General features: G+C 35.5%; 1 protein-coding gene across 1 annotated transcript; it reads left to right on the top strand.

Annotated features, from left to right (window-relative positions):
* Window positions 1–980: 980 nt before the first annotated feature.
* On the top strand, window positions 981–25,483 carry LOC129247370 (actin-binding protein WASF3). The gene is made up of 6 exons (XM_054886485.1): window positions 981–1,169; window positions 15,300–16,081; window positions 22,547–23,098; window positions 23,168–23,250; window positions 24,899–25,130; window positions 25,191–25,483. The coding sequence occupies exons 2-6, from the start codon at window positions 15,346–15,348 to the stop codon at window positions 25,367–25,369; spliced, it is 1,782 nt and encodes a 593-aa protein (XP_054742460.1). The 5' UTR covers window positions 981–1,169; window positions 15,300–15,345; the 3' UTR covers window positions 25,370–25,483.
* The last annotated feature ends 394 nt before the right edge of the window (window positions 25,484–25,877 follow it).

Genomic DNA, 25,877 nt, shown 5'->3' with positions numbered 1-25,877 from the left:
GCAGCTTTTTCTTCATTTCGAAAGAAATAAAGACCGATCATGCCGCAGCCACTGCTCTACGAACTTCGCGAACAGATTTGTTTTTCGAAGTAAATTTCCACAATTTGGAAGCGATGTTCTAGCGTTGAATGATTCATGACAGCTTGTCAAATCTTACTAAACATAGATGTCAACATAGTTTGAAGCTGCAAAAATTCCCGATATTTCAGTGCCTTGCCTTTCCATTAAATAATTATTTCGTTTATATTATATCGTTTATTATTAATTATATCTTTGTTCGTTTGGTTTTTTGTTCATATACGAAATTAGTCGTAACCTTATATCTTTAAACGATAGTTCTTACCAACTTGTCGTTCTGAAAACATTTTTACTTTCTAGCCTAATTCTATATTCATACGGTTTGCAAAATTTTTAGGTCCATTCATTTCGTACGACTATAATGCTATGTTCACATGCTACGTAACTGGCTTTCTCATTCGTAACTCGTCTCCATCAGCCTTTCAAACTACATGATTCGCCATACAAAGCTTCGCCTCATGTTTAAGAAATTCAGTTTCAATTATTTTGCGAATTACAAGCAATTTGTATCAACTCTAGTTTCTATCGGAAACTAACTGAAACAGAATATTATGCTTTCGATTCTTAAGTTATTCTACGTAAATTAAGAGTCGTGAGCGAATAGAAATGCAATATATTTTTTCATCCACTTTGAATAATATTCTTCCAAATATACCATTCAAATAAAAAACATATGCAAACTAATCAATGCTTAAATAACCGCCAATCAACAAAATGAAATATTGTAAACATGGACAGCGGAACATATCTCTTGTACAGCCGCGATGATATGTTGAGTAGCAACTTGTATGTTTATATGAAAACTATGTAAAATCTAAGTCTTGACTAACTGAGCTCATAGTCTGTGGTGTTCGGATCCACTACCAAAGCCGATCAAATAGTTGGCCAACTAAAAGTCTGTAGTGTGCGGTGACCCTAATTAGGATTTGTGTGTCATTTTCATATCGATTAGATGTAAAATTATTCCTCTGAAATATTTGTGGTATTGTGGGGCTAACTAAGATCAGAAAATAAAAATCTAATGTGATTTGATTACAATAGAAACCGATATTATTATTGGTCAACAAATAGTTGTGGCTGAACGAAGTAAGGTGTGTATGCATACATAAGAGGTGTTATTGTAAACTGCAACCGTTGCGGTTGAACACGATTACTCACAAATATATTTTAAATAAATGTCTACGTTATGAAAACAGTTTTAGTAGACATTTTCTGGTTTAGCTTCGTACAAATTTGTTAAGTGAAATTAGCTTTTTTTAACTATAAAAAGAACCTGGACATCTGTTCATCAGGAAACCTTACCTAAAAGCTTTGCTACCATTGGGTGTAGTTTAAAAGAGGATTGGTGTCGTGGCTCCGAAGGGGTAAAGACTAGCCTTATCAAAATTGGAACTCCACGAAGGCGAATCCACCAAAAGGGACTTCGCTACTTCAGACGTTTGGATTTTATTTATATTTAATTTTCGTTTTTATGGTTGGGAGCTGGATACTTTTTGTTGTCTTATTTGTTTGTTTACATTCACATTGACATTTTGGTCATCCAAACCGTGGTGGACAAATGAAAGTTAAAGTAATAAGAAAGCTTCCTCTGTTCATTTTCTGATATTAGGCGGGAAATATTCAGAATAATGCCGCATGCTTTGAAAAAAGGATGTAAAAGGAAAAAAAAGGGGCGTATCCACATCATAAACTTAAAACCGCACCCTCCGGAAACTTATAGATTTCAACTAATTTGTTGATCAAATTGTGTTTCGTAGCTGAGAGACACCTCCAAAAAGAACTTTACAGAGAACTCCTTTTCGCCTTAGCGACTTTTGGTCTCGATTAAAATACAATAACCCTCATCAATATAATTCCGACTACGCCATCCACAGAATTTTTGCATACCCGTTCGGACGGTCGCCAAGTTAAATACCTTCGCCTTATTCTGGACGCCAAGCTTAACTGAAAAAAAACATGCTGGTATGACTATGTCCAAAGTAACTAAGGATCTTATGGTATGCAAACCATTAGCGGGAAAATCTTTGGGTTGAAGTCAAAAATTCTGAGATGTATGTATATGGGCCAACGATAATATATGGAGCGGTTGCGAGGGTATCGATAGCCGTCCATTCGATAATACGGGCAGGTTTGATTAAACTTCAGCGCATGATATCATGTGAGCGATGTGCCTAGGAAAGGTTTTGGCAATATAGAATTGTTTAGGTTTACTTAGGAAACTGGGTTTGGATGAGATATTGTGATGAGTGGTGGGCACAAAAAACCTCGAAGTGCAAACATCCAATTATTCTATAGGGTCGCAATCTGAATGGTACAACTTAAAATTGTGCATGGAAAACTAAGTCATGGCAAAGCCAGTGTTCGGTGGAAGGTGCGTACCACAAAATCGATAATATGATCAGTTATTGGTTAAAGGAGAACAATTCCCCATTTGAAAATAAAGCAATCACCTGATATATCATTATTCGGCATTGAACTTAGAGAGGGGCATCCCACTTCGTCATTGCCTAAAATCTTAAATTATATTCAGGATGAGAATGAACACAGTTATTGGACACAGTCACGACAGTGATGACAATATCGTAGAAGTTGACATGTTAGATATTCAAATTGCTAGGAAAAAACAGCAGACAATCGTGAAATGCAAGCTAAAAAATTTAAAGTTTCCTCCGATAACTCCCATACATCAGCCAACATAGGAGAAGGAGACAATTGCCGTTTTCGATTCACCACTTCTCTGCCCGTAAGAGAATTTCGCTGTATTAAGTGATTATCATGCGACTTTGTTTATAACTGCTTAGAGTACAAGGCCAGTGCTTCCAAGTAGGGCTAATTAGGGATATTTTTTCATTATATTTTGCATATCTTAGGCGGGATGCTTTGAAAAGCAATTTAGTTACATAGCAGTTTGAGCGACATTCGGTGCGAAACAGAGGACGCTTGTCTTTTGACAGTGCTATGACAGCATCAAAACATTTTGCATACTTTCGGGCAGGACGCTTTGAAACGCAATGGTACTACATAGAAGTTTGTCAAAACGAAAATAATGCAGTGCATATTATATTCATATCCGAATGGTTGCTGCGTAACTACCATTCGGAAGTGCACAGGTTCGAAACTCCGGCCACGAAATACCAGTTAAATAAACAAAACTTAAGGTCGACAATAAAACATTGCTGTGGCAGCGTCATGGTCTGGACCTGTAAGTCGACGGCTGGTACTGGAAAGTTGACGCTTACTGAAACAACAGTACCTAAAGCGTAAATCATGTTCTACTTATTTTGAAAATAATTAATATTTTGAAACTGTGACCTGAAATTAAGAAGTTTTTTTCTTTTTTTTTAGATTACAGCTATTCAAATATTGTGTTCACAACAAATGAAGATATTTCGATAAACTTGAATTGTTTTTCTTTTTAATGTTACCAATACCTCTTTAATATTCCTCTTAGTTTTGTAGTTATGAACCTTTAAATTTTACTTTCAAATTACGTATATTTATACCAGTTGCTTCATCTATTCGCCACTTGCTACTAATGCTTCTCGAAGAGGCCTTATATATTGGTAGCATTTGAAAAAAACCTGCCAGATTTTATACCTACAAATATTTAAATTTTCTTCCACTCTTCAAAACATTAGAATTCTGTGATTTGGTGTTTAATGATTCATGCCCAATTTCTTTAAACACTTGCACTTTTTATTTTCGAAATGGAAGATGCTTGTTAACTAATTGTTAAGAAAAAAGCAAATTATCTTTTGTTCTTTTTGCGCAGTGGTTGGGCTAACTTTTCACTTTTATTCGGATAACTCTTTCAGCAGTTGGTCATTATATAGCTTTGCTGAAAATTTGTACCACTTGATTTTCAGTATCGCTTTTTTCAATGCATTCCTCTTCCATCAAGTAGTTGTCTTTATTCCCGTTGTTGTTGTAGCAGCATAAACATTCCCCATACTTACGTACGGGGAATGCTGCTGGAATGACAGTCCTTGGCCGGATATAAATCTGGGTCGTTTCGGTAACGTAGAACCGACTGTCGTGGAAACGTAATAAAATTATTAGTAAACTCAAGCAAACGCAGCTCTAGTAGCAGAGGCTTTCGGCTTCGAATAGCATTATTATTTCGATGTTTCGCGTTTTACACAAAAAAAGATATTGAGTATAAGCTTTTAATTAGATAGTTCACACATAATCAGTTCATTTTACTTTTTTTGGTATTTTCAGCTTATCAATTCTTAATTTTAGATCGGCAAGAAGTCTTCTTCTTCTGGTATTCCAGGTGCAAATCCTCAAATCATAGTTCTTAGTTCGTTTGCCCTAGTTGTCATCAGAGTAGGGAGCTCTCATTCGAGGCTTTGATGGCTTTTTTTGGTAGTGCTTCACAATCGTGTGTGATTTTGTATGCGAGTATCAAAATTAGTATTTGAAGCTCGAGTACGTAAGCTCCTTATGTAGGTTTCGTTTTACGTTAAATGTTGTCGCAGACGTGTAAAAGAGAAAAAAATAAGTACTTATTTTCTGAGTGAAAAATATATCACTTTGTCACATTACGTCTTGTCAGCATTTTCATCATAAATATTCTGAGTCTCAACAAATCCTGTAATTCATACTATATCAAAAGGCGGTATGCAGCACATTATCATTCTCAAAAATAAATTCTTGGAACGGGTTTCCTTTGAAATTTCTGGGAATGAGAGCAACAAGATAAATCAAACTATTTCAGAAGCTTGTTGTCGTTAGTCCCTATCTTTTCTACTATTTTTCTATTTAGAAGCGTTAGACTTGTCGGGATCATAGGCTCTATGGCGATTGAGTAATCATGTCAATTCCAATTAATTCTAATTCTCTCTGATTGTTTTAGATAAAACCTATACAGAATTCCATTGGCTTTCTGTTATGAAAATTTTCATACGTTTTAGGTTCATCTAGTGATGTATGATACTAGAAGTTGTAGCACTATTTATCCGTTGGCCCCTTTGGTAGCATTTCTCTCGTGCTATTAAGGCGTTATGCCCATGAAAGGTCGACCATGTTCGTCGCAGATGAGCTTTAGTAACTCAATTGGGAACCTATGACCATAAGATTCAACTCTACTTTCTTTAAGATTTTTTATTTCCGAAAATAAATCAGATAAACATGAGTATATATTGTAAGGCTTTATGTTTATAAACTTTGCCATAATTGGCCACAAATCTTGGGAATTGCTTTTATTGAGTGGAAGCCCATTAACTCCTGTATAAATTATCACATTTCCTTCTAGCAGAAGGGCTTGGGTTTTTTCTATTTGCTTAAAAAAACCTATGTGGTAATAGCTTTCGTTGACCCTGTGCTAAAAATTACATTTCCGAAGAACCATTTAGTTTTTTGAGTGTTCTTATATAGGTAGGGGTTGCTAAACCATCAGAGTTCAGAACTTTCACCAATACATTTGTTCTTCCGCGCGTACTCTTTGCGCTATTTAATTGATTTAGTTTGTAGAATTTCTTCCACCCGTTCCTTTGGAGTTAAAGAAACGTCAATTAGCTACCGCAGAAGTGGTCGGAATATCAATGGTCTGTTTGGAGGTTTAAAGTTTATATTATTCTCTGAGTTGCGACCCACGATTGATTTAAGAGATTTTTTTTTTCTATTTTTATGTCTATGAAAACTAGTTTTACTTATTGATCTCTTATTTATTTATTTATTAAGCCAATGAATATAATAAATTCTTATAGTTTTCATAATAAAAATTCAAAGAATTCAATGCACGATCTATTGAACATGAAAAATCTGTCTGAACAAGTTTAGAGATTTTATTACTCAATTAACGCTCTAGTAATAGGAGCACTTCGAGTACAATGAGATTTTGAGATATTAAAGCAAATCATCTCAAAAAGCATCGGGCAGTCAACAGCTCCGCAGATCAAATAAAAAATGAAAGACGAATATAAGATTATTCTCCTCTTCTGCAATGATTTTAATTTAATCAGTAAGCGTCGTGCTTCATGGGTAGGGGTAGGATCCGAGAAGCGCAAATTACGCAACGCGAAATGTAAGAATACTTTCTGATTTGTTCAATTCCAGCAGCATGGCACGTATAATACGGAGACTAAATGCCGTTCGGAGTCGGCTTAAAACTGTAGGTCCCTCCATTAGTGGAACAACATCAAGACGCACACCATAAATAGGAGGAGCAGCTCGGTCAAACACCCAAAAACGGCGTACGCGCAAATTATATATATATAAATGAAGGATGCATAGCGTGGCATAAGTTTTGGTAGCAATAAAATTTATATGACTAGCAAAAGTAAACTTCAAAAGCCTGAGAGATGTCGGTATAAACGATGTCAATCCAGTACCTTGATTTTAAGGCTAAATCAGACACTTGAGCTGAAGCCATGATGCTCCGGACGCACCATATTTTTAAAAGCAAACATCAATTTGTCCTGGATTAAGCATTCAAAGATCTTCGCCGTGGGGAAAGCTTTGAAATAGGCTTATACTTGTATAGTAGTTGTTAATATCATTTTTATTGCTGAAAATAATATCATTTTTATTATTGAAAATAGGGGAAATGAAAGCCAATTTTCAGTACCCGAAGTTAGTGATTTACAGGAGTTGATTGAAAAGTAATGAGCCTTCTCGCGCGAAGCGTCTGCCATGCGATCAACCGAATCGGCTGTTGGGGGAAAATGATCGTTGGACCTTCCCCTTCCACTAGAAACCGGTCCCAGTTCGCTGGCAACAGCGGTGCAGTCAACATCGCTCCGCGCGTGAAAGCTGTTTTAAAAGTGTGTTAGGATTATGCAGTGGCGAAAATGCAGCCATCGTTGGAGCAACGTTACTCTATCAAATTTTGCGCTACTCAAGGAGGTTTCCGGGGACCAATCTCTGCCCAGTGCCCAGGTAAAACGGTGGCACAAGTCGTTCAAGGAAGACCGGGAGGACGTCGAAGACGAACAGCGATATGGAAGGCCTTCGCCGACACCGCCTTCCTCTGCACCTCTGCATTGGCCAAGATGGGGGTTCCGGTGCTTCCCCACCCTCTCTATAGCCCAGACCTGTCTCCTCCGGACTTCTTGTTCTCGCGCCTGAAAAGAATGCTGAAGGGGAGGCGTTTCGACTCCATCGAGGCGATGCAAAAAACTGTGACAGCCGAATTGAACGCGATTCCGGCGGATGAGTTTAAAAAATGTTTCCTGCAGAGGAAGGACCGCTGCCAGCGGTGTATTGACGCTCAAGGGTCCTATTTTGAAGAATATTAGTTGTATATGCCAAAAGGTTTAATAAAACTGCTTAAAAAAAATAAGGCTCATTACTTTTCAATCAAACCCTGTATTAAAAATTAACAACAGAGGGGTATACTAAACAATCGCATTGCTTCAACAAAACCGCAGTTCATTTTTACAAACTTACATTAAATTATTGATTTTATTACATAAATTATCTGTTGTGAGTCGCGTTGAGAGAGTAACATAGTGAGTTCATGAAGGGTTGCATTCGAAAAGCTATTTTGTAATTCTCCTGGTGGAGCATATATATATATATATATATATATATATATATATATATATATATATATATATATATATGCGTACACCCTTTTTGGGTGTTTGGCCGAGCTCCTCCTCCTATTTGAGGTGTGCGACTTGATGTTGTTCCACAAATGGAGGGACCTACAGTTTCAAGCCGACTCCGAACGGCAGATATTTTTTATGAGAAAAACTTTTTCTTAATTTTTGATCTTTCACCGAAATTCGAACCGATGTTCTCTCTCTGAATTCCGAATGGTAGTCACGCACTAACCCATTCGGCCACGGCCCACACATATAATTGGCGCGTACACCTTTTTTGGGTGTTTGACCGAGCTCCTCCTCCAACCTCCTATTTATGATGTGCGTCTTTTTGTTGTTCGACAAACTGACCTACATACAGATTCAAGCCGACTCCGAACGGCAGATATTTTTTTATGAGGAGCTTTTTCATGGCAGAAATATTCTCGGAGGTATGTCATTGCCTGCCGAGGGGCGACCGCTATTAGAAAACCATTTTCTTTATTTTCATCTTTCACTGAGATTCGAACCTACGTTTTCTCTGAATTCCAAATGATAGTCTCGCACCGGCTCCTGGTGTATACTTCGTTTAATATAATATTATATTATATATACATACAGTTTGTCAAGAATATCTTTGCATAGTGAAGAAAAATTTAAAATTTTAGCTTTGATTGAGAATTCCAACAACAAATAAAAAAGCAAACAAAAAATTTATACACACATTCCATTACTGTACGTGTCTACGACTATTAGGCGCTAACAGTTATTAAATAAGGCGGCCGCCGTAGCCGAAGTGGTTGGTGCGTGATTACCATTCGGAATTCACAGAGAGGTCGTTGGTTCGAATCTAGGTGAAAGCAAAATTAATAAAAACATTTTTCTAATAGCGGTCGCCCCTCGGCAGGCAATGGCAAACCTCCGAGTGTATTTCTGCCATGAAAAAGCTCCTCATAAAAATATCTGCCGTTCGGAGTCGGCTTGAAACTGTAGGCCCCTCCATTTGTGGAACAACATCAAGACGCACACCACAAATAGGAGGAGGAGCGCGGCCAAACACCTAACAGAGAAGTGTACGCGCCAATTATTTATTTTTTAGTTATTAAATAAACACACACATTACAAAAACAGCAACAAAAAATATGTTTACTCTATTTAAAAAGTGTCAAAAAAAATCTTTGCATAACTGATGAAAACAACAAAAAATGCAGTTATTTTCCGCGAATTTCATTCATTTGGTTGTTTGGCTAATGGTATGGAATGTGAAAGGGGTAAGAAACTATTTAGTTATAAAGTGATTGTCCTAAGTGATACAAGTGTTCTCAGATTTGAAGAAAAAAATTGCAGGAAAACGAGTTTCAAAAAATATTATTCAATTAGTGTATTTCAATCACTACAAAGGCAAATCAGTCAGAGAAATCGCCGATATGTTCTGCCTCAAAATTAGAACTGTATATATTATAATATAATAAACTGTGCTGAAAATAAAGAAAGACTCGAGTTGAAAGGATCTACAGGCAGACCAAAAAAAGTGACGCAGCGAATTGAACGTAAAATTATTAAAACTATTTATAATAGCCCGCAAAGCAGTACAAGAGGATTATCTCTTCAAGTGGAAAAAGACTACGGGTTAAGAGTTTCTCATGAAACTGTTCGAAAAATGTTGCAAAAACACAAATATTCTTCAAGAGTGGTTAGGAAAAAACCCCTGTTATCAGCACAAAACGTTGATAAAATATTGCGATTTGTCACCGAGCACATATCACTTCCCACAGAGTACTGGGATGACGTTATTTTCTCAGATGAGACGAAAATGATGCTCTACTACCATGATGGACCCCAGAGAGTTTGGCGTAAGCCTCTCACAGCACTACAAAACAAAATTATTATCCCTACCGTTAAGTTTGGAAAACTGTCAGTAATGGTTGAAATCAAAATTTTGGACGAAAGAATGACCAAGGAAGTATTATATAACTTGATATTTTAAAAAGCGAATTGACTTCCAGTATTAGAAAATTCGGTTTTGTTGACCCGGCAAATTCGAACAAATTTAAATACAAATACTATCAAGATAATGATCTCAAACATAAATCTTATTTATGCAGGTCCTGGTTACTCTACAACTAGTAGGAAAAAGATCGCCTGAATTAATAAGATTCATCAGAGAAGAGTGGGAAAAATACCATTGGAATATGATATTGCGAAACTAATTAAATCAATGCGAAGTCGTCTTCAAGCGGTAATTGATGCCCAAGGAGGACATACAAAATATTAACCCCAAAAGGCTGCATTTTTTGTTGTTTTCATCAGTTATGCAAAGATTTTTTTAACACTTTTTAAATAGAGTAAACTTCTTTTATTGTTATGTGTGTGTTTATTTAATAACTGTTGGCGCCCAATAGGCGTAGACAAATACAGTAATGGAATGTGTATATAAATTTTTTGTTTGCTTTTTTATTTGTTGTTGGAATTCTCGATCAAAGCTAAAATTTTAATTTTTTTTTTACTATGTAAAGATATTCTTGACAAACTGTATGTGTGGGTTGTTGCTCACATATTGCTAAATGAAGTTTGATTTTGTTTATATGATGAACTGAACTTACGTTTTATTAATTTAATTTCCTTTTATATATACATTTTCCATTCGGCTTTAGGAATAACTTATTTGCTTAGCCTAATTTTTTATTACATATGTTATTTAAGTGTTTCTATATACAGGGTGGGCCCTATAGCGTTTGCTTTTTGAACCACCTATTTTTTGAGAATGGTAACACAAATGACATGTCAAATGTGTTCATAATTTACTTAAAGGTTTGACATTTACGAAATGGGACGCTGTACGCTTGAACAAAATTGGTAAAAATTGAAAACTTATTTCCAAAGTGGTAAGTCTTCTGCTCCGACCGAAGATGAGCATTTTTACCGAAAAATCATCTTTTCTGATGAAGCTCATTTTCACATCGGTGGCTACGTCAATAAGCAAAATTGTCGGATTTAGGGCTCAGAAAATCCACACGTTACTGTAGAGAAGCAAATGCATCCACAACGAGTCACTGTTTGGTGCGGTTTTTGGTCTGGCGGCATCATCGGGCCATTTTTTTTCGAAAATGAGTTGACATGTTCAACGAGTTTTTGTTTCCAAAAATTTAAGAGGATGACATGGACGACATTCTGCCAAAGTTACATTCGAACTTTTGGCTACCGTTTTTCCGATATCAATTGGCCGCCTCGGAGCTGTGATTTAAGCCCGTTGGACTATTTTTTGTGGGGAGCCGTTAAGGACAAATGCTATGCGAACCATCCAGAGATGATTGATGCTTTAAAATACGAAATGAAGTTGTCATTCATGAAATTGGAGCCCAAACAATCGAAAATGTGCTTCAAAATTGGGTTGATCGAATGGGCTACTGTAAAGCCAGTCGTGGCAGTCATTTGAACGATATTATTTTTCATTCATAAATGACAATGTTCAATCTTCAAAATAAAAAAAAAGTTTGAAAAAATATTGATTAATTTTTTTTTATAGCCGATTCAAAAAGCAAATTTTACATGGCCCACCCTATATTAAGCAGCTCTTTTGTAGCTCTCCCAGTAAAAGCATGCTTCATATTTCGTACCGACGGCTTTCGCTTAAATCTTACGAAATGTGAACTCAGCTCTGATAGTAACTGAAAGTGCTTTTGGGCGATAACAATTTGGTTGTGAAATTCTCATATTGCTTTGATACGTAATTTAATATTTTGTTGTTGCAATGTCATGCCACTGTGGCATGTGGAACACTTAATGTGGTGATACTGTAAGGGAAACTACTAGTGTGCTATATAACTGCACTTGACCTCATAATGTTGTTGCACATCTAAGGCTGGAATAATAACTCGCACCTTCTCGCTAATCAAATGAGTGAATATATGCGTAATGTATTGCGACTGGTTGATTGGTGGGACGAATCAAATGTTTTGTGGTGTGTTAATATCATGTAATCATTAAGAATTGGAAGTAATGATGGTCCAAAAAGCATTGCTAAAAAGATGTAACTTATGATGGCATGATACATATGGAGGAAGATTAATTTATTTTTTTGCCATTGGTCTGTTAATTTTTTAGTAGAAAATCGGATGAGGTAATATTGGGAGCTATGTAGTCTGTTAATTTATATTACTCCGGTTATATTGAGTGTTTTTTAAAAGCTTGAGAACTTATAATGATAATATAAAACCAAAAATGTTTTTTTATTATAATCTAGAAGATAATACCATGGAATTTATTTTTTGAATATGACATCCGGCATTTCACCGTAACGGCAGCTTCTTCCTCATTTCGAAAGAAATAAGGACCGATCATGCCGCAACCACTGCTCTACGAACTTCGCGAACAGATTTTTTTTTTTTTTTTTTTTTTTTTTTTTTTTTTTTTTTTCAAAACAAATTTCCACAATTTGGAAGTGTTGTCCTGGCGTTAAACTATTCATGATATAATAACTTGCCAAACCTTACTGAACAGAAATGTCAACACAGTTTATCATTCTCAACCATCAAACCATAGTTACCCATATCGATAGTTCTCATACAGCTAAAAAATCCACTCGAGAGATTTGCTATCAAATTGTATGATAAAAGTGTCGTTTAGTCGACTCATTTTAGATTTTAGTCGTATTTTTTAATTAAAGGTTTCATCTGCATTGAATTCTATTAGCGGTTCATTTTGAATCTGGTACACACGGAATGCTGGGATCTGTGAAATAAATACAATGATTTCTGTCTAACTTTTGTAATTGACTTCTTTTACAGATTGTTATGTTTCAATGAAATTATCTGTCCTTTATAATCTAATCATACATTTTCCTTGAATGTTATATATATGTATCTCACTGTTTGCGATGTGAGGAGACTTTTTAAAGCGAGATAATTTCTGTAAACTATTGTAACTATCGAATACATGGTATGCATAGAATGCATGGTGACGTAGACCATTTACTTCACTTTTCTGAGGTGGTGCCAAATATATTTCTGTGATTAATGCTTTCAACCAATTTAATCAGAAAGTACCTAAACATTAATGTCCTTATGTATACATGTAGGACGACTTTTTCGCTAATCCGATACATACACTCATCAGAAAAAACTTTCGGACAGTAATTTTTTGTAATGTTCACAATATTCTTTTGCTATAACTTTGTCATAATTTTTTAATCTTTATATTGTATATAAAAATGAATGTTTGTCTGTATGTCATCGATGAACTCAAAAACTACTTAACCGATTATTATAAAAATTGGTATATATATGTATTTTTCCACGGAGAAGGTTTGTAGAATATGATCATTGATGCCACTCACCACCAGGTGGCGCTGCAGAGTAGCAACTTCTGCCCCGTTCAACTGATTATCGTAAAAATTAGTATGACCATGTATTTTTACACAGAGGAAACGAATATGACATGTTCATAGATGTAACGACGAATTGGTGCAAAAAGTTTTCCCAAACATTGCACAAAACTACAAAAACCATCAGAGGCTCAGTATGCGTGATATAATAGCAGCCAAAAGCATCGATGTCAATACCATCAACTTCTCCATTCAGCATGGAATACCCAGTGAAACGACAACATATAAGTCCATCGATACTGTGAAGAATGAAGACGACTTTGTCAACTATCCAACTGAATTCTTGAATTCACTTGATTTGCCAGGCATGCCGCCGCACGTTCTTACATTGAAGATTGGCGTACCCATCATTCTTCTTCGAAACATAAATCCACCACTTTGCAGCGGAACCAGACTCTCAGTCAAGAAAATGATGAACAATGTTATCGAGGCGACAATTTTGACTACAAAATTCAAAGGTGAAGACGTACTGTTGCCACGTATCCCAATGATCCCGACAGATATGCCATTCGAATTCAAACGTTTACAGCTCCCGGTGCGACTCGCTTTCGCAATGACTATTATCAAAGCACAAGGACAATCGTTACAAGTGTGTGGATTAAATTTGGAGAATCCATGCTTCTCACATGGACAGCTCTATGCGGCTTGCCCACATGTCGGAAAACCTTCTGATTTATTCGTCTACGCACCAGATGGAAAAACAAGAAATATTGTGTATCCCACAGCACTTCAATAAACATCGAATTGAAATTAAACTTTGTAATGTCACAATTTTTTCGAAATAAACAAAATCAATAAAATGGGTTAGAATGAATTGAATATATGTGTACTGATTTTTAGATAGAAGTTATTTTTCTTAAATTTATTTTAGTTGTTGGCGTAGCAACGCACGCCGGGTACAGCTAGTCTTCTATACATTTTTAAATGATATGTTTTTGCTAGAAGGTTAACGAAAACTATTTATCAAATCCAAAGACATCGTGCATATTAACATTTACTGTATGCAAACTCCTGGCGAGCGTTTTTAAACAAACATTTTTTTTTTTTTTTTTTTCAAAAATTGAAAACTAAATTAACAAAACAAACAAAATATTATAACTATAAAACATTAAAGGAAAATTGGGATTTAAAATCATAATTTGATTTTCAGCATTAATATAATTTTTCGTAAAATATTTGTTCTTTGCAGCAATTTAGCGGAGGAGTTCTAGACTTGTTTTCAAACTGCCGTAGGATTTTACACACGAATATGTTAAATTACATTTCAGCAAAGCAATTCTTATGCTTTCCGCGTATCGACTTTAATTGTGACTTTTCTTCTTGTGCCCGCCAAACAATCTCAATGTAATCACAGTTTTCATCGTGCAAATGCTTAAATATTTCTGTCAAGCGATTTAGAACTCACACATTATTCCCTCTCCACTCTTTAATTTTGTCTCAATATACCCACATTGCGCTTACAAATTCGTAACAATTAAAAGCCTTTTAGTGAGAAACTTTTTCATGGCACAAATACACTCTGAAGTTTGGCATTGCCTACCGAGACCGTTATTAGACGAAAACTAAAGTCTACCATTTCGTGTTTCATGCACGCATATTCGAACCTATGTACAATACTACCGGATTGTAGACACACACCAATTCATTTGGCGGCCACCGTAAGAAGAAAGTACTTGTATTATAAAATAAAACAGGATTTATATAATTTTCGCCGGGTAGGTTTTTGGAAGCTTAAAAAAGGGTATCCCGCGAATATCGAGAAGCAGAAAAACACCCTTTCTGAGCTAACACTTGAAGCAGTTGCCACCCCTTCGACATGTTAAAAATTGTTAAATTTTTTTTGAATTTAATTTAATTTTCCAACAAAGACTTATTTTTGGTTAAAGCCCAATATTAGTTAGTTTTGCCATTTGAGATTTTGCCATACACACAGTAAAAGCTTTGGCAAGTTATATATCGTAAAATTCTTAATATTTTTGGTAAACATAATAGTCCTTCTGGGACCGCTATTATAGTCTCGAAGTCGAAGTGGGGCAAATTTCAGCTTGTCTACAGGTAAAAACCGCCAATTAGCCGATTCTTGACTGCGTAATCGTTGAGAACGTCGAGATATCAATGTTGAAGGTTTGTATTCCAAAGTATTCCAACTCGCTTTGTACTTATGCGCCGTAACAATACACACTGAAACTATTTTTCAAATGTTTTATTGTATCATAAAATTCTATCAAACAATTTTTTTTACTTATTTCATTTTTATTTAAACTTACAATTTTGTAGATAAATATATCAGTATTTACTTTAATTTTTAGATTGAGTATTTAATGGATTCAGAAAATATTTGATTACGATATAAAAATGCCCCTCCCAAAACGATCCATTGAGCCAATTCACGTCTCACGATCCGCTTACCAACAAGATGAGCTTCAAATCATTGAACTGGAAACTGTGACAAATACAGCACTTACTAATATTATTCGCCAGTTATCGTCTTTATCCAAGCATGCAGAAGATATTTTTGGGGAACTTGCTCGAGACGTGGGGAATATTAGTAACCGAGCGAATTCTTTGCAGGCGCGAATAGATCATTTATCAATAAAAGTGACGCAATTAGATAGCACAATGGAAGATGTGCCGTTGACTGATATTACAAGAAAAAAAGGTTTTCGATCCACCAAAATATTCGATCAAAAAATTTTTTCCCATTCAACAATGCCGGCTCCCATGCTAGAGACGTATTCGATGTGCGATAAACCACCGCCATTAAACAAATTGAATAATTACCGTGACGACGGTAAAGATGGCCTTAAGTTTTATACCGACCCCAACTACTTTTTTGAGTTATGGCGGCAAGAGATGCTAAAAGATACAGAGAGGGTTATGCATGATAAAGGAAAAAAATTAAATCGCCCTCGTCAAGATGGTGGAAATAATTGCATTAGTATTGCAGGAAGTAAAAAGCGAGTCCGAAAGCCTCACAATACTAGAGAAAAACAAAGATTGCTTGCCATTGGACAAGGAGAGACGCTGATGCCAAACAATATAAGCTACCAAACTCCAAATTCAATTATCAACATGGAAACCGGATATGGCAGTAAGTAAATAATATTTATTATAATAGTGTCAGAATTTCTAAAAAAATAATTAAAAATTGCTTTCCCGTTTTTCTTCAACTAAAAAAATTTAGAATTGAAAACTTAAGTTTTAAGAAGTAAGCATACAAAGTAGGGAGTGGAGAATAATTAAGAATGTATATATAAAAAACTATTTTTAGGAGGACGATAGGTAAATTAGTAAACACAAATTATTTAGTTTGGAATATTCAGTCAGCAAGCGTATTAGTTATGAGGTGTCTCTCCAGAAATAGTTTTAGTTTTTCCAAAAGAATAATAAAATATATCCATGTTGTAAATGTTGTTTTTCGCAAATATTCCGGATGGATGGATGGGTAAAGTCTCTGAGATTTTGCTACATACAGTTCCAGCAGCTCACAATTTCCGAGTTTCATCCAAGTATCCTCTGTGTAGCTTCAGAGCACTCATATGGATACAAGCTGACGTGAAATGCCAGGATCTCCAACAGTAAAATCCAGCGGGCGTCTACGTCTAAAAATCAAAGCGCTAAACATATCACTTCTCGTATGAAACCAAGTTAAAAGTATTAAGCTCCCCGCAGTTTTATATGTGTTTGTGCTTATAGAAACTTTGCTGAGCACACATTTTTTCAACTCTGATATCTTTGACCCTAATTTGTTTGATGTCTTTCTGTAGGTCAGAGATACTTCCAAAACTGCATGTAACAGAGGAGTTGTTATTTTGATCGCTGTAAGACGAAAATTGTGTAATGCTTTGGATCCTCTGGACACCAATGATACGCTGCTATATCAAGTTTGTGTTCGATTATCGGATTCCTCAGGGAAAGTATTTGTTTGTGCTTCCTACATTTCACCAAGTAGTCAGTAATTATTGTACAAAGCTCATGTCGACCATCAGTTGCGTGTACTTAGTGTTTTTAATTTAAGTAGAGTTTAACTGTTCATATTTGGATAACTCCTAATTTCTATCTCTTTTAATGTCAAACATTTTTTGAATTATATTTAGTTGATAACTTCTTAAGTATCGCTCTTTGTCAAGTCAATGAACTTCGTAACAAATGTAGCAGAATATTAGGCTTAATTGTTATACCAAGTAATTTAAATTTTAAGCTTTTCCCCTGCGGCTGACACTGTTTTTTTTTAACAAATGCGATTTCGATTACCTTAATAATTCCTGCTAGAGCTTGATAGGGACAGCCACTTTGCAAACGTTTGCATTGCACTTGTGTTGAATTGTTCAGATCTGAGGTTTATACATAATTATTTATTTGTGTTTGGAACTTCTTCCAACGTTTCCCAACGAGATGGTGTTCGGATCCTAAGTAGGATACCTCTCAAAAAACCTACTAGAACTGGCGTTACGCTGACTTATGCTGGTATTCAGTAATTTATACCAGTCGAGTAACTAAATTTGAAATTTTACGTCAGAGACGTATATAGGAAGAGATGTATATAAGGACTGCAATAAAGGCTTGAAATAATGAATTTTGTGTTATTGTTTTACGAATATTATAAAAACTGCTAAAAAATTCTTGCACAGTTAACTCTCGCTTTAACAAATTTGACACTTCCTTTTGAAAAGTATGCTTAAAAATAATCTAAATTATTCCTTTTTACTTCATTACCGACACTTTTCAATGATAGGATTTGCCTTTATTTATACCTAGGCAATCCCCCTAAATCTAACTCTGTTGGTTGCCTCTCTGCATATTGTAGTCCACGAATGCCTATTATCATTCAGTTTGGTATCAGCAGTTCTTCGCCAGGTTCTAGCATGCATCTGGCCACCGAGATCCCTGCGGGTTCCACCATAGTGCTTGTTTTGTAATATGGTTGTTCCCTTTGTCTGTGTCCTTGCTTGCATATACTTGATTGGCTCGATCCCAGAGCTCTTTGTTTGATGTGCCACCATATTTTTAGAATCTGCCGCAAGCACTTGTTTGCAAAGACTTGAGTCTTATGATCAATAGATTTTAGGCAATTCCAGGTTTCCGAACCATAATATAACACTGATTTTACGTTACAGTTGAATATTCGCAGCTTAGTTTTTTGTCTGATTTGACCTGACCCCCTTATATTGCGCAGCATACTAAACGCACCTTGGGCCTTAACAGTTCGGGTATCATCGTCGGCGCTACTTTTATTTATAACTATACCACCCAGGTACGAAAATCGATCGACGCATTCAAATTTGCAGTAGCGGCTGCTCAATATTTTGGTTTTTTCAGTGCTTCGCATGAGGTCATTGATTGTGAAAGCGTCAGATGCAACCTTGGCGAACACCAGTAGAAACTTCAAATGGGTCAGAAAATGCATTGTAGTTAGCGTACATAGCTTCAATAATAAGAACTTTTTTGTGGCATTCCTCTTTTTCCTCAGTTGCTAAATAATTTCTCGCTTCAATCTGTCAAAGGCCTTTTTGAAGTCATTAAAAGCAGCGTATGCAGACGATCTAAACTAATTGCTCTGCTCAAAAATTATTCTCACGGTGTTAATAAGATCGACACATGACCGCGAAGCTCTAAAGACAATTTAATTTTCTCCCAGGTTGGATTCAATAGCAGCATATGTAGATTTGAGAATAATATAATATTTGTAAAGGTTTTGCTTGGGATCGGTAAAAGCATAAAGCCTCTGAAGTTATCGTAGTTAGTTAAGTCACCCTTTTTTGATAAATTTGAGAGTATACCCTCATTCCAACTGTTTAGTAAAAATTCATTTTCGCTCATTCGGTGCAAAACGGACAACCACATGGTAGCAGACATCTCTGGGTCGTTTTTAAAAAAATCCGCACAGATATTCCTTGTACCGGGTGATTTATATATATATAATTGGCGCTTACACCCTTTTTGGGTGTTTGGCCAAGCTCCCCAGGTGTACGTCTTGATGTTTTTCCTCAAATGGAGGGACCTACAGTTTCAAGCCCAACGGCAGATATTTTTATGAGGAGCTTTTTCATGGCAGAAATACACTCGGAGGTTTGCCATTGCCTGCCGAGGGGTGATTTACTGTACTTTAAATCCTTAACTGCCGCAATAACGTCGACTCTAGTCGGCGGAGACGCATCTATCCCGTCGAGATAGTTGGGTATATCAATAAAGTATATCATTTCATCATCGTTGCCGGAGTCTGTCGGATTATTCAATTATTATTCATGTCACTTAGAGCTACATCATTTTGCTTTTACCCAGGCTCTTCTGTCTCTTCTAGCAGATTTTTGAACGCTTTTGGGCGAACTGTTATATTCCGTTATTTCATAATGCGTTGCCTCAGATAAAGTGTCTTGCGATACCTACCTTTCCTGCCAAGTGTCTTGTGACATCCAAATATTTCTCTCCATTATTGACAAACCCGATAACCTCATTTACCGCCTCTTCATACAGGGTTGGCCATATTAAACTGACCCATTGAGTAACCCTATAACTTTTTACTGTAATTTGAAATCTAAGGTTTACGTCAACAAGCCAAAGACACTAGGCGCACTTAAGGCCAATATCCGACGGGAAATAGCCGCCATATCGGCCGAGACGCTGGCCAAAACTATGGAAAACGCCGAAAAACGGGCACATTACGCTATACGAGCTAAGGGCGACCACTTGCGCGATATCATATTCAAAAAGTGATGTAAACGAATCTCCTTGAACTAAATTAAATGTTTTTCACAATGAAACACAAAAAAATGTTTCTTTTTCCATATTTTTTTAATAATCACATGGGTCAGTTTAAGATGGCCAACCCTGTACATATCCAAATACGTGCTAAGGGCGACCACTTGCGCGATATCATATTCAAAAAGTCATGTAAACGAATCTCCTTGGAACTAAATTAAATGTTTTTCACAATGAAACACAAAAAAATGTTTCTTTTTCCATATTTTTTTAATAATCACATGGGTCAGTTTAATATGGCCAACCCTGTATATTTTTGTCAAATTTCTAACAGCGTTATTGATTTCATTAAACTGTTCGTAATTTTCGTTCATGCGGGAGAATTTCGACATAATTATGTCTTTTTAAAGCGCAGAGAAGCGTTCATATATAAGCTTTCAGATATCGAACTTCTTTTTTTTTTTTGTATTATTTATTAGAATGACAGCAACCTTTAAACGCAGTTTGGCTAAAACTATGTTGCGGTCACTTCCAATGTCGGTCCCTCTTTTTGACCTTGTATCAGTGATCAAATCCATGTGCTGTTAATTAAGACGTTTAATTTGATTTAATGTTCTGCCGTCTGGTGACGACCATATTTCCCCAACAACCATGTTCTTAATACAGCATAGCTCTACGAGTCTTCGACCGTAATCATTCTGCACACCTAGTCCATGTTTACCCATACCATATATTTCTCAACGCCTATGTTGATCATAAAACCCTTCTTTGATATCGTTGGATTGAACTTTAGTGAGTGCATAACAATTTATAATTACCATTCTTCGTGCTTTTGTTTGCAGTTTTAGTACAAGTAATCTCTCATAGGAATCCTTTCAATTTTACCTTTCGATATCTTAGCAGTTATAATAAAAGCGACTCCTCTACTTCAATGATAGTCAGTAGGTCTACCAGAATATATAATATAAAATTAGTACTACAATCTATTATGTCCACCATTGTCATTCTATCGACCTTCCTGAATTGCCATTAGGTCAATTTTATAATTATTAATTTTTCGGCGTAGCTACTCGAATTTCCCAGCTTCATTTGCATTACCTAGTCCCTTTTAATGTGACTGAATTATCAACAGGATGCTTAACCCTTTGCACTTGAGTCCATTTCCGCGCGGTTTAACCAGCGTTTCGTAGCGCTTCAGTGAATTTTTTACCTCTAACTTAAAATGATTACACACATAAAGTAACACATAATACTGTTATATTTTAATATTTAATGCATCATCTCCAAATGAGAAGTATGTTATGATAATTCGTTTCGAACGTTTTTAAAAGAATTTTATTTAGTTTTTTTCACAATATTCAAAATATTTTTCATTAAAAATCTTTTTCGTTAATTTTTATATAATAACATTCTATAACAAAAACCATAGGGATATTCTCGAAATCTTGCAAAGGTGTAGGCATATGTAAAGAATACGACTCCTTCATATGCTGAATCTTGACATTATAAAATCCTCAAAAAGTACGCAAGATAGTAAGTATTATTAACTAGATGCCAGTATAATATTCTTAACCTGAACTTTCGTCCAAGTATTAGTGGTTGGGTTTTGGGCCAATGTTTAAGATTACAATAATACAAACACGAAAGTTAAAATTTCAAAATGCTAAAACTGGCAGTAAACTCAATATTATTTTTATTTATTTATTATTTCTTCTACTTCATTGGTGCACTGCTTACGCGATTTTGGCCGAGTTTCTCATGCTAACCGGCGCTAGTTTGATACACCAAGTGGAGTCAAGTCATTCTCCTCCTGATCTTTCAGAAGAGACCTTCATCTTCCTCTGCTACCACCAGCTGGTACCGCATCGAATACTTTCAGAGCCAGAGCGTTAGTATCGATCCGGACGACGCGACCCAGCCAACGAAACCGCTGGATCTTTATTCACTGTGCTATGTCTTTGTCTGCGTAAAGCTCATACAGCACGCCGTTTTGGTGTAACAAGTACTTTGCAGCGAACTCTCTTTTCTATCATAAATCCTACACCGAATTTGCACTCGCTTACATGCCAGCTATAGCAGACGTCCCAAGGTACAATGGTCTTCTTGCATTCCTCTCTTCTTCGCATCTTTTGAATGGCACTTGCAGCCGTACATTTTGGTGGACAAACACTGCTTACTTTAGCCGTAACCTAATGCTCCAGGGTGCACGCAAAAGTCGATTTTGAGTATAGCCGTACAACTAAAATTATACCATATACTCAGAAGCACCGTAGTTATATGAAATGAGCCGCGTGAAATGCTAAGACTGAGCTCTATTTTTCATGTAATTTGTATTGATTTTTCCACTTTTCATAACTCAAAAACTTGTACATTCCACTATACCTATTTTTAAAACACTTGTTATGAATATATTTGCTACAATTAATTTCACAACTGTAAAGCTTTTACTGATTATAGTGTGATTTCATTTTGCATCTCATTATTTTAATCTGTGTTTTTATTTTCGATGTGAATTTCTTTTTGCTGAACTGCTCAAAATTCAATTTAGTTCATCATTGTAGAATAATCGACTATTTATCAATTTAATATTCTGGATAGTCATGCTGTACTTGAATAAATTCTTCTGCAGAAAAATGGGAAATCTTAATTTTCACAGTTGTTTATAAATTTGCTGAACTGCTCAAAATTCAATTTAGTTCATCATTGTAGAATAATCGACTATTTATCAATTTAATATTCTGGATAGTCATGCTGTACTTGAATAAATTCTTCTGCAGAAAAATGGGAAATCTTAATTTTCACAGTTGTTTATAAATTTAAGCAACAATGATGTTATAATGATTTTTTTTTTTGGCAGACGTTATAGAGTCACGACACCATCGTCCAAATTCGATTGACCTCCGTAATATCTGTAATTCCGAACAAGCGATCGGCGGTTTTTGCAGTCCCGTTAATTCATCTATTGCTTCGACCGTTATTGCTGACATAATTGGAAGCCATCCATCTACCCTTGGAAAGAATGATAATGGCATTTTGGCAATGCATTCCATGCATAATACCGATCAAGCGTCGCAAATGCAAGATTTATATGACGACGAATTGTATAATATAAATAATGAAAATCAACCATGTTATGAACAATGTGGTTCGTTGGCTCCTGAGGGGATGTGTACTCCAGGTATAATTTCGCGCATGAAAATTCGTCCTTCCCAACCTCCCCCTGCCCCACCATCCAATGGAAGCAGAAATGGTACCCCTGTATCCTCTAATGCGAATACTCCAACACGTGGCCGAAATATTTCCAACAATCGCGATATATTACCACCTCCACCACCCATACCCGAGGGGGTAATGAATACAACATCACCACCACGAACAATTGCTGTAATAAATGGAACCATTTCCATGGGTATACCTCTTCAATTACTTAGTAATTCAACTATTTGTGATAACAAATCAAATCTTTTACCACACCTAGATAACAATTTTGCCAATATGGTTAACGTTTCCCAGCAACCTAATTACCATGATTTGCCGTCTTCAGCACAATCGGATCATCAGGTTTGTATGCACCTTAGTGAAGTAAAGAAAACATTTCGGCGAGAGTCGTTGCAAATGAGATACAAAAATTATGCCCGTATAACGGAATTGAAAATCAAACTTGTTTTGAAATAATGTCATATTCTAAAAAAGGACACAAAATTGCTATTAACCAAATTTCATGCTTTTTTATGTAGCTTAAAAGTTGCTTTGTTATAAACAATCGGAGCTCAAATATTATAACAAGGTGTTTTGAAGGATCATAGTAATACCCTAAAACTTCCATAAATTTATGTGTTGATAAGCAAACTTGTATAATATTTGTACATTATTTGGATTAGAAATTCTTGAAAGTACGAGCATTGCATATATAAATAGTTAATTTTATAGTTGTTAGGAATCTTAAGTAATTTAGAGGTTTCAGTTTGAAATACTTAGAAATCATGTTTTCCAAATTTTTACTTTTAGTTTTTTGCGTTTGCGTGTCTTAGATTTGCTGTTGTTCCAAGTATTCGCGGTTTTATTACTTTACGACTTATAAGTTGTGCACTGATATCGCAAATGTTTTTAAAAGGCCGAGCGAGCACTGTCAATTTTTAGAAAAACTAAACTATTTTTAATTTGCTGTTTTAATTAAATTTTCTATTTTCTGGCTGGGGTAGGTAAAAGCTGCACGAATTACCTCACCACTTGTAAAATGCAAGGATTCATTTAGGATTTTCCAGTTTGTCACTGTATATTTAAGAATTTTAACCCTTTGTTGTTGCATCATCGCTGGCCTTTCTAAAATTCATTAAAATGGGAAAAAAGTTTAAAAACCTTTGAATCTTCGTCAAGCGAAAACCATAACAATAAAAAAAAGCCTTTGCAGCAAATAATAACCAGGTGCAGGCTTAAAATATTTATTATACGCAATATATTCCATAAAATGTATAATCACCACTTTTACTAAAAAGTTATGTCTTAATGAAATAAAAGTGATAAAAAATCTAGGGAAAAAATTTAAAGGGGCTGAAACATCCAATACTATAAGCAGAGAAACAAAAGCTGTTTTGAATTTTCATAAGAACCCGAAAATTAGGATAAAGCACACAGTCCAGGTTGCCCACGTGCTATAAGTGAAACAGAAAAACATTCAACAGTACTGCGCAGAATATCATAGCTATTCTATTAACTGCCAACGCTTTGTTCATTCGTTTGAACCCATTTATCGTGGCATTAACGATCTAAGAGCCAAATTTTCAGCTATAGCAGTTTCAGGTACTCCTAAGTGGAAGAGTTAAAAGACGAAGAAGTCTGCGCAGGCAAAAATGTATTAACTCTAACACTAGCAGCGGCAATATAACAGCACTCTTTTCAGAAAGCATGAAAAAATTCGTTGGACGAATCTCTAGTCCATTGCGTAGCAGTAATATAGCATCGGCGATACCGGCGTCACTTGGAGTACAAGCAGTCGAACTTTTTTACTTCACGTAAACATACAATACAAAAATTTATTCGTAAATAAAAAGCTCCAAAAAATATCCTTAAAGGTTTAGTGTGACAACAAACAAACAGGTTTTTTAACAAGTGTGGTAGAGTAAATTTATATTTTATTGTGCAATCAATTTTATTGTGTAGAATATATTTCTCTATTTATCATCCATAGTGACAATGTATATATTTCCAGCATTCTAAAAAATCGTCAACCAATGTAGCTCCTCCACCGCCACCTCCACCGCCTCCACTTTTGCAGAGTGAATTGGTACAACAAGGTTCTCAGCTGGAACTGAAATCCCTGAATGGAGATATTCATAAGAGGATTATTATTGATGAAACTACTCAGCACGTGATTGGTCAGAAAAGACATTTGCCGCCATTCTATGACTCTCGTACTGATCTTATGAAAGCAATACGTGACGGTAGGATAAAAGTAGTAAATCAATTTGTATGCACTTATTTTTATAAATTTCTTCTTTAAGGTATAACTCTTCGGAAGGTTGAGAAATCAGAACAAAAGGAGATCGAAAGAAACACTGCTTTGCATGATGTAGCTTCAATCTTGGCAAGACGTGTTGCCATTGAACTTTCTGAGTCGGAAGAATCAGATACTGATGACGATAGTGAGGGATGGATGGAATCAGTCGAAAATTCAGGTTGAAATCGGTTATTATAATCAGCAAACTCGTAAAAACTTTAAAGCAGTGAAAACAATTTAATTAACTATAACAAATACAACTGTACACCTTTAACGAATTATATTATTTAATCTTAATTTATGTTTTACCAATGGTTATTAGTAATCCATTTTTGAAAGGATGGAGGCATCGTCGACTTTGCTTCTAAGTTTAGGATCTTTGTTTTGATAAGATTTACTATCGCCTTGTTTCCAGCTTCATAGGCAAACATTATTTTTGAATGTTTATTAGTGTTTCAAAAAAAAGTTATCTCTATAAGACAACATTACGAAAATATTGCCATACGTCCTGCGAAAATGTTGTGTATTTCATTTGAGAATAGAACAAGAAAACTTCAATACTTCCACGAATTATATATTTAATATAATTTTCGTATTTTTATTTTATGCGCTCAAGGCCGGATTAACAATAAAACAGCAAATTAAATTATTTCTTCTATTTATTTGCCGATATTTCGATGGATTCTCCTGT

Source organism: Anastrepha obliqua, chromosome 5 (genome assembly GCF_027943255.1).
Source record: "Anastrepha obliqua isolate idAnaObli1 chromosome 5, idAnaObli1_1.0, whole genome shotgun sequence".
Classification (NCBI taxonomy): Eukaryota; Metazoa; Arthropoda; class Insecta; order Diptera; family Tephritidae; genus Anastrepha; species Anastrepha obliqua.
Note: the sequence above shows the minus strand (reverse complement) of the source record. Positions and strands in the feature narration are given on the sequence as shown.

Excerpts from the sequence above, each read along its gene's own strand:
- LOC129247370 (XM_054886485.1), top strand. The coding sequence starts at position 15,346 with ATGCCCCTCCCAAAACGATCCATTGAGCCAATTCACGTCTCACGATCC. Across the intron at positions 16,082-22,546 it reads CATGGAAACCGGATATGGCA|ACGTTATAGAGTCACGACAC; the intron begins GTAAGTAAATAA and ends TTTTTTTGGCAG. Across the intron at positions 23,099-23,167 it reads AAATGGAACCATTTCCATGG|ATAACAATTTTGCCAATATG; the intron begins GTATACCTCTTC and ends TACCACACCTAG.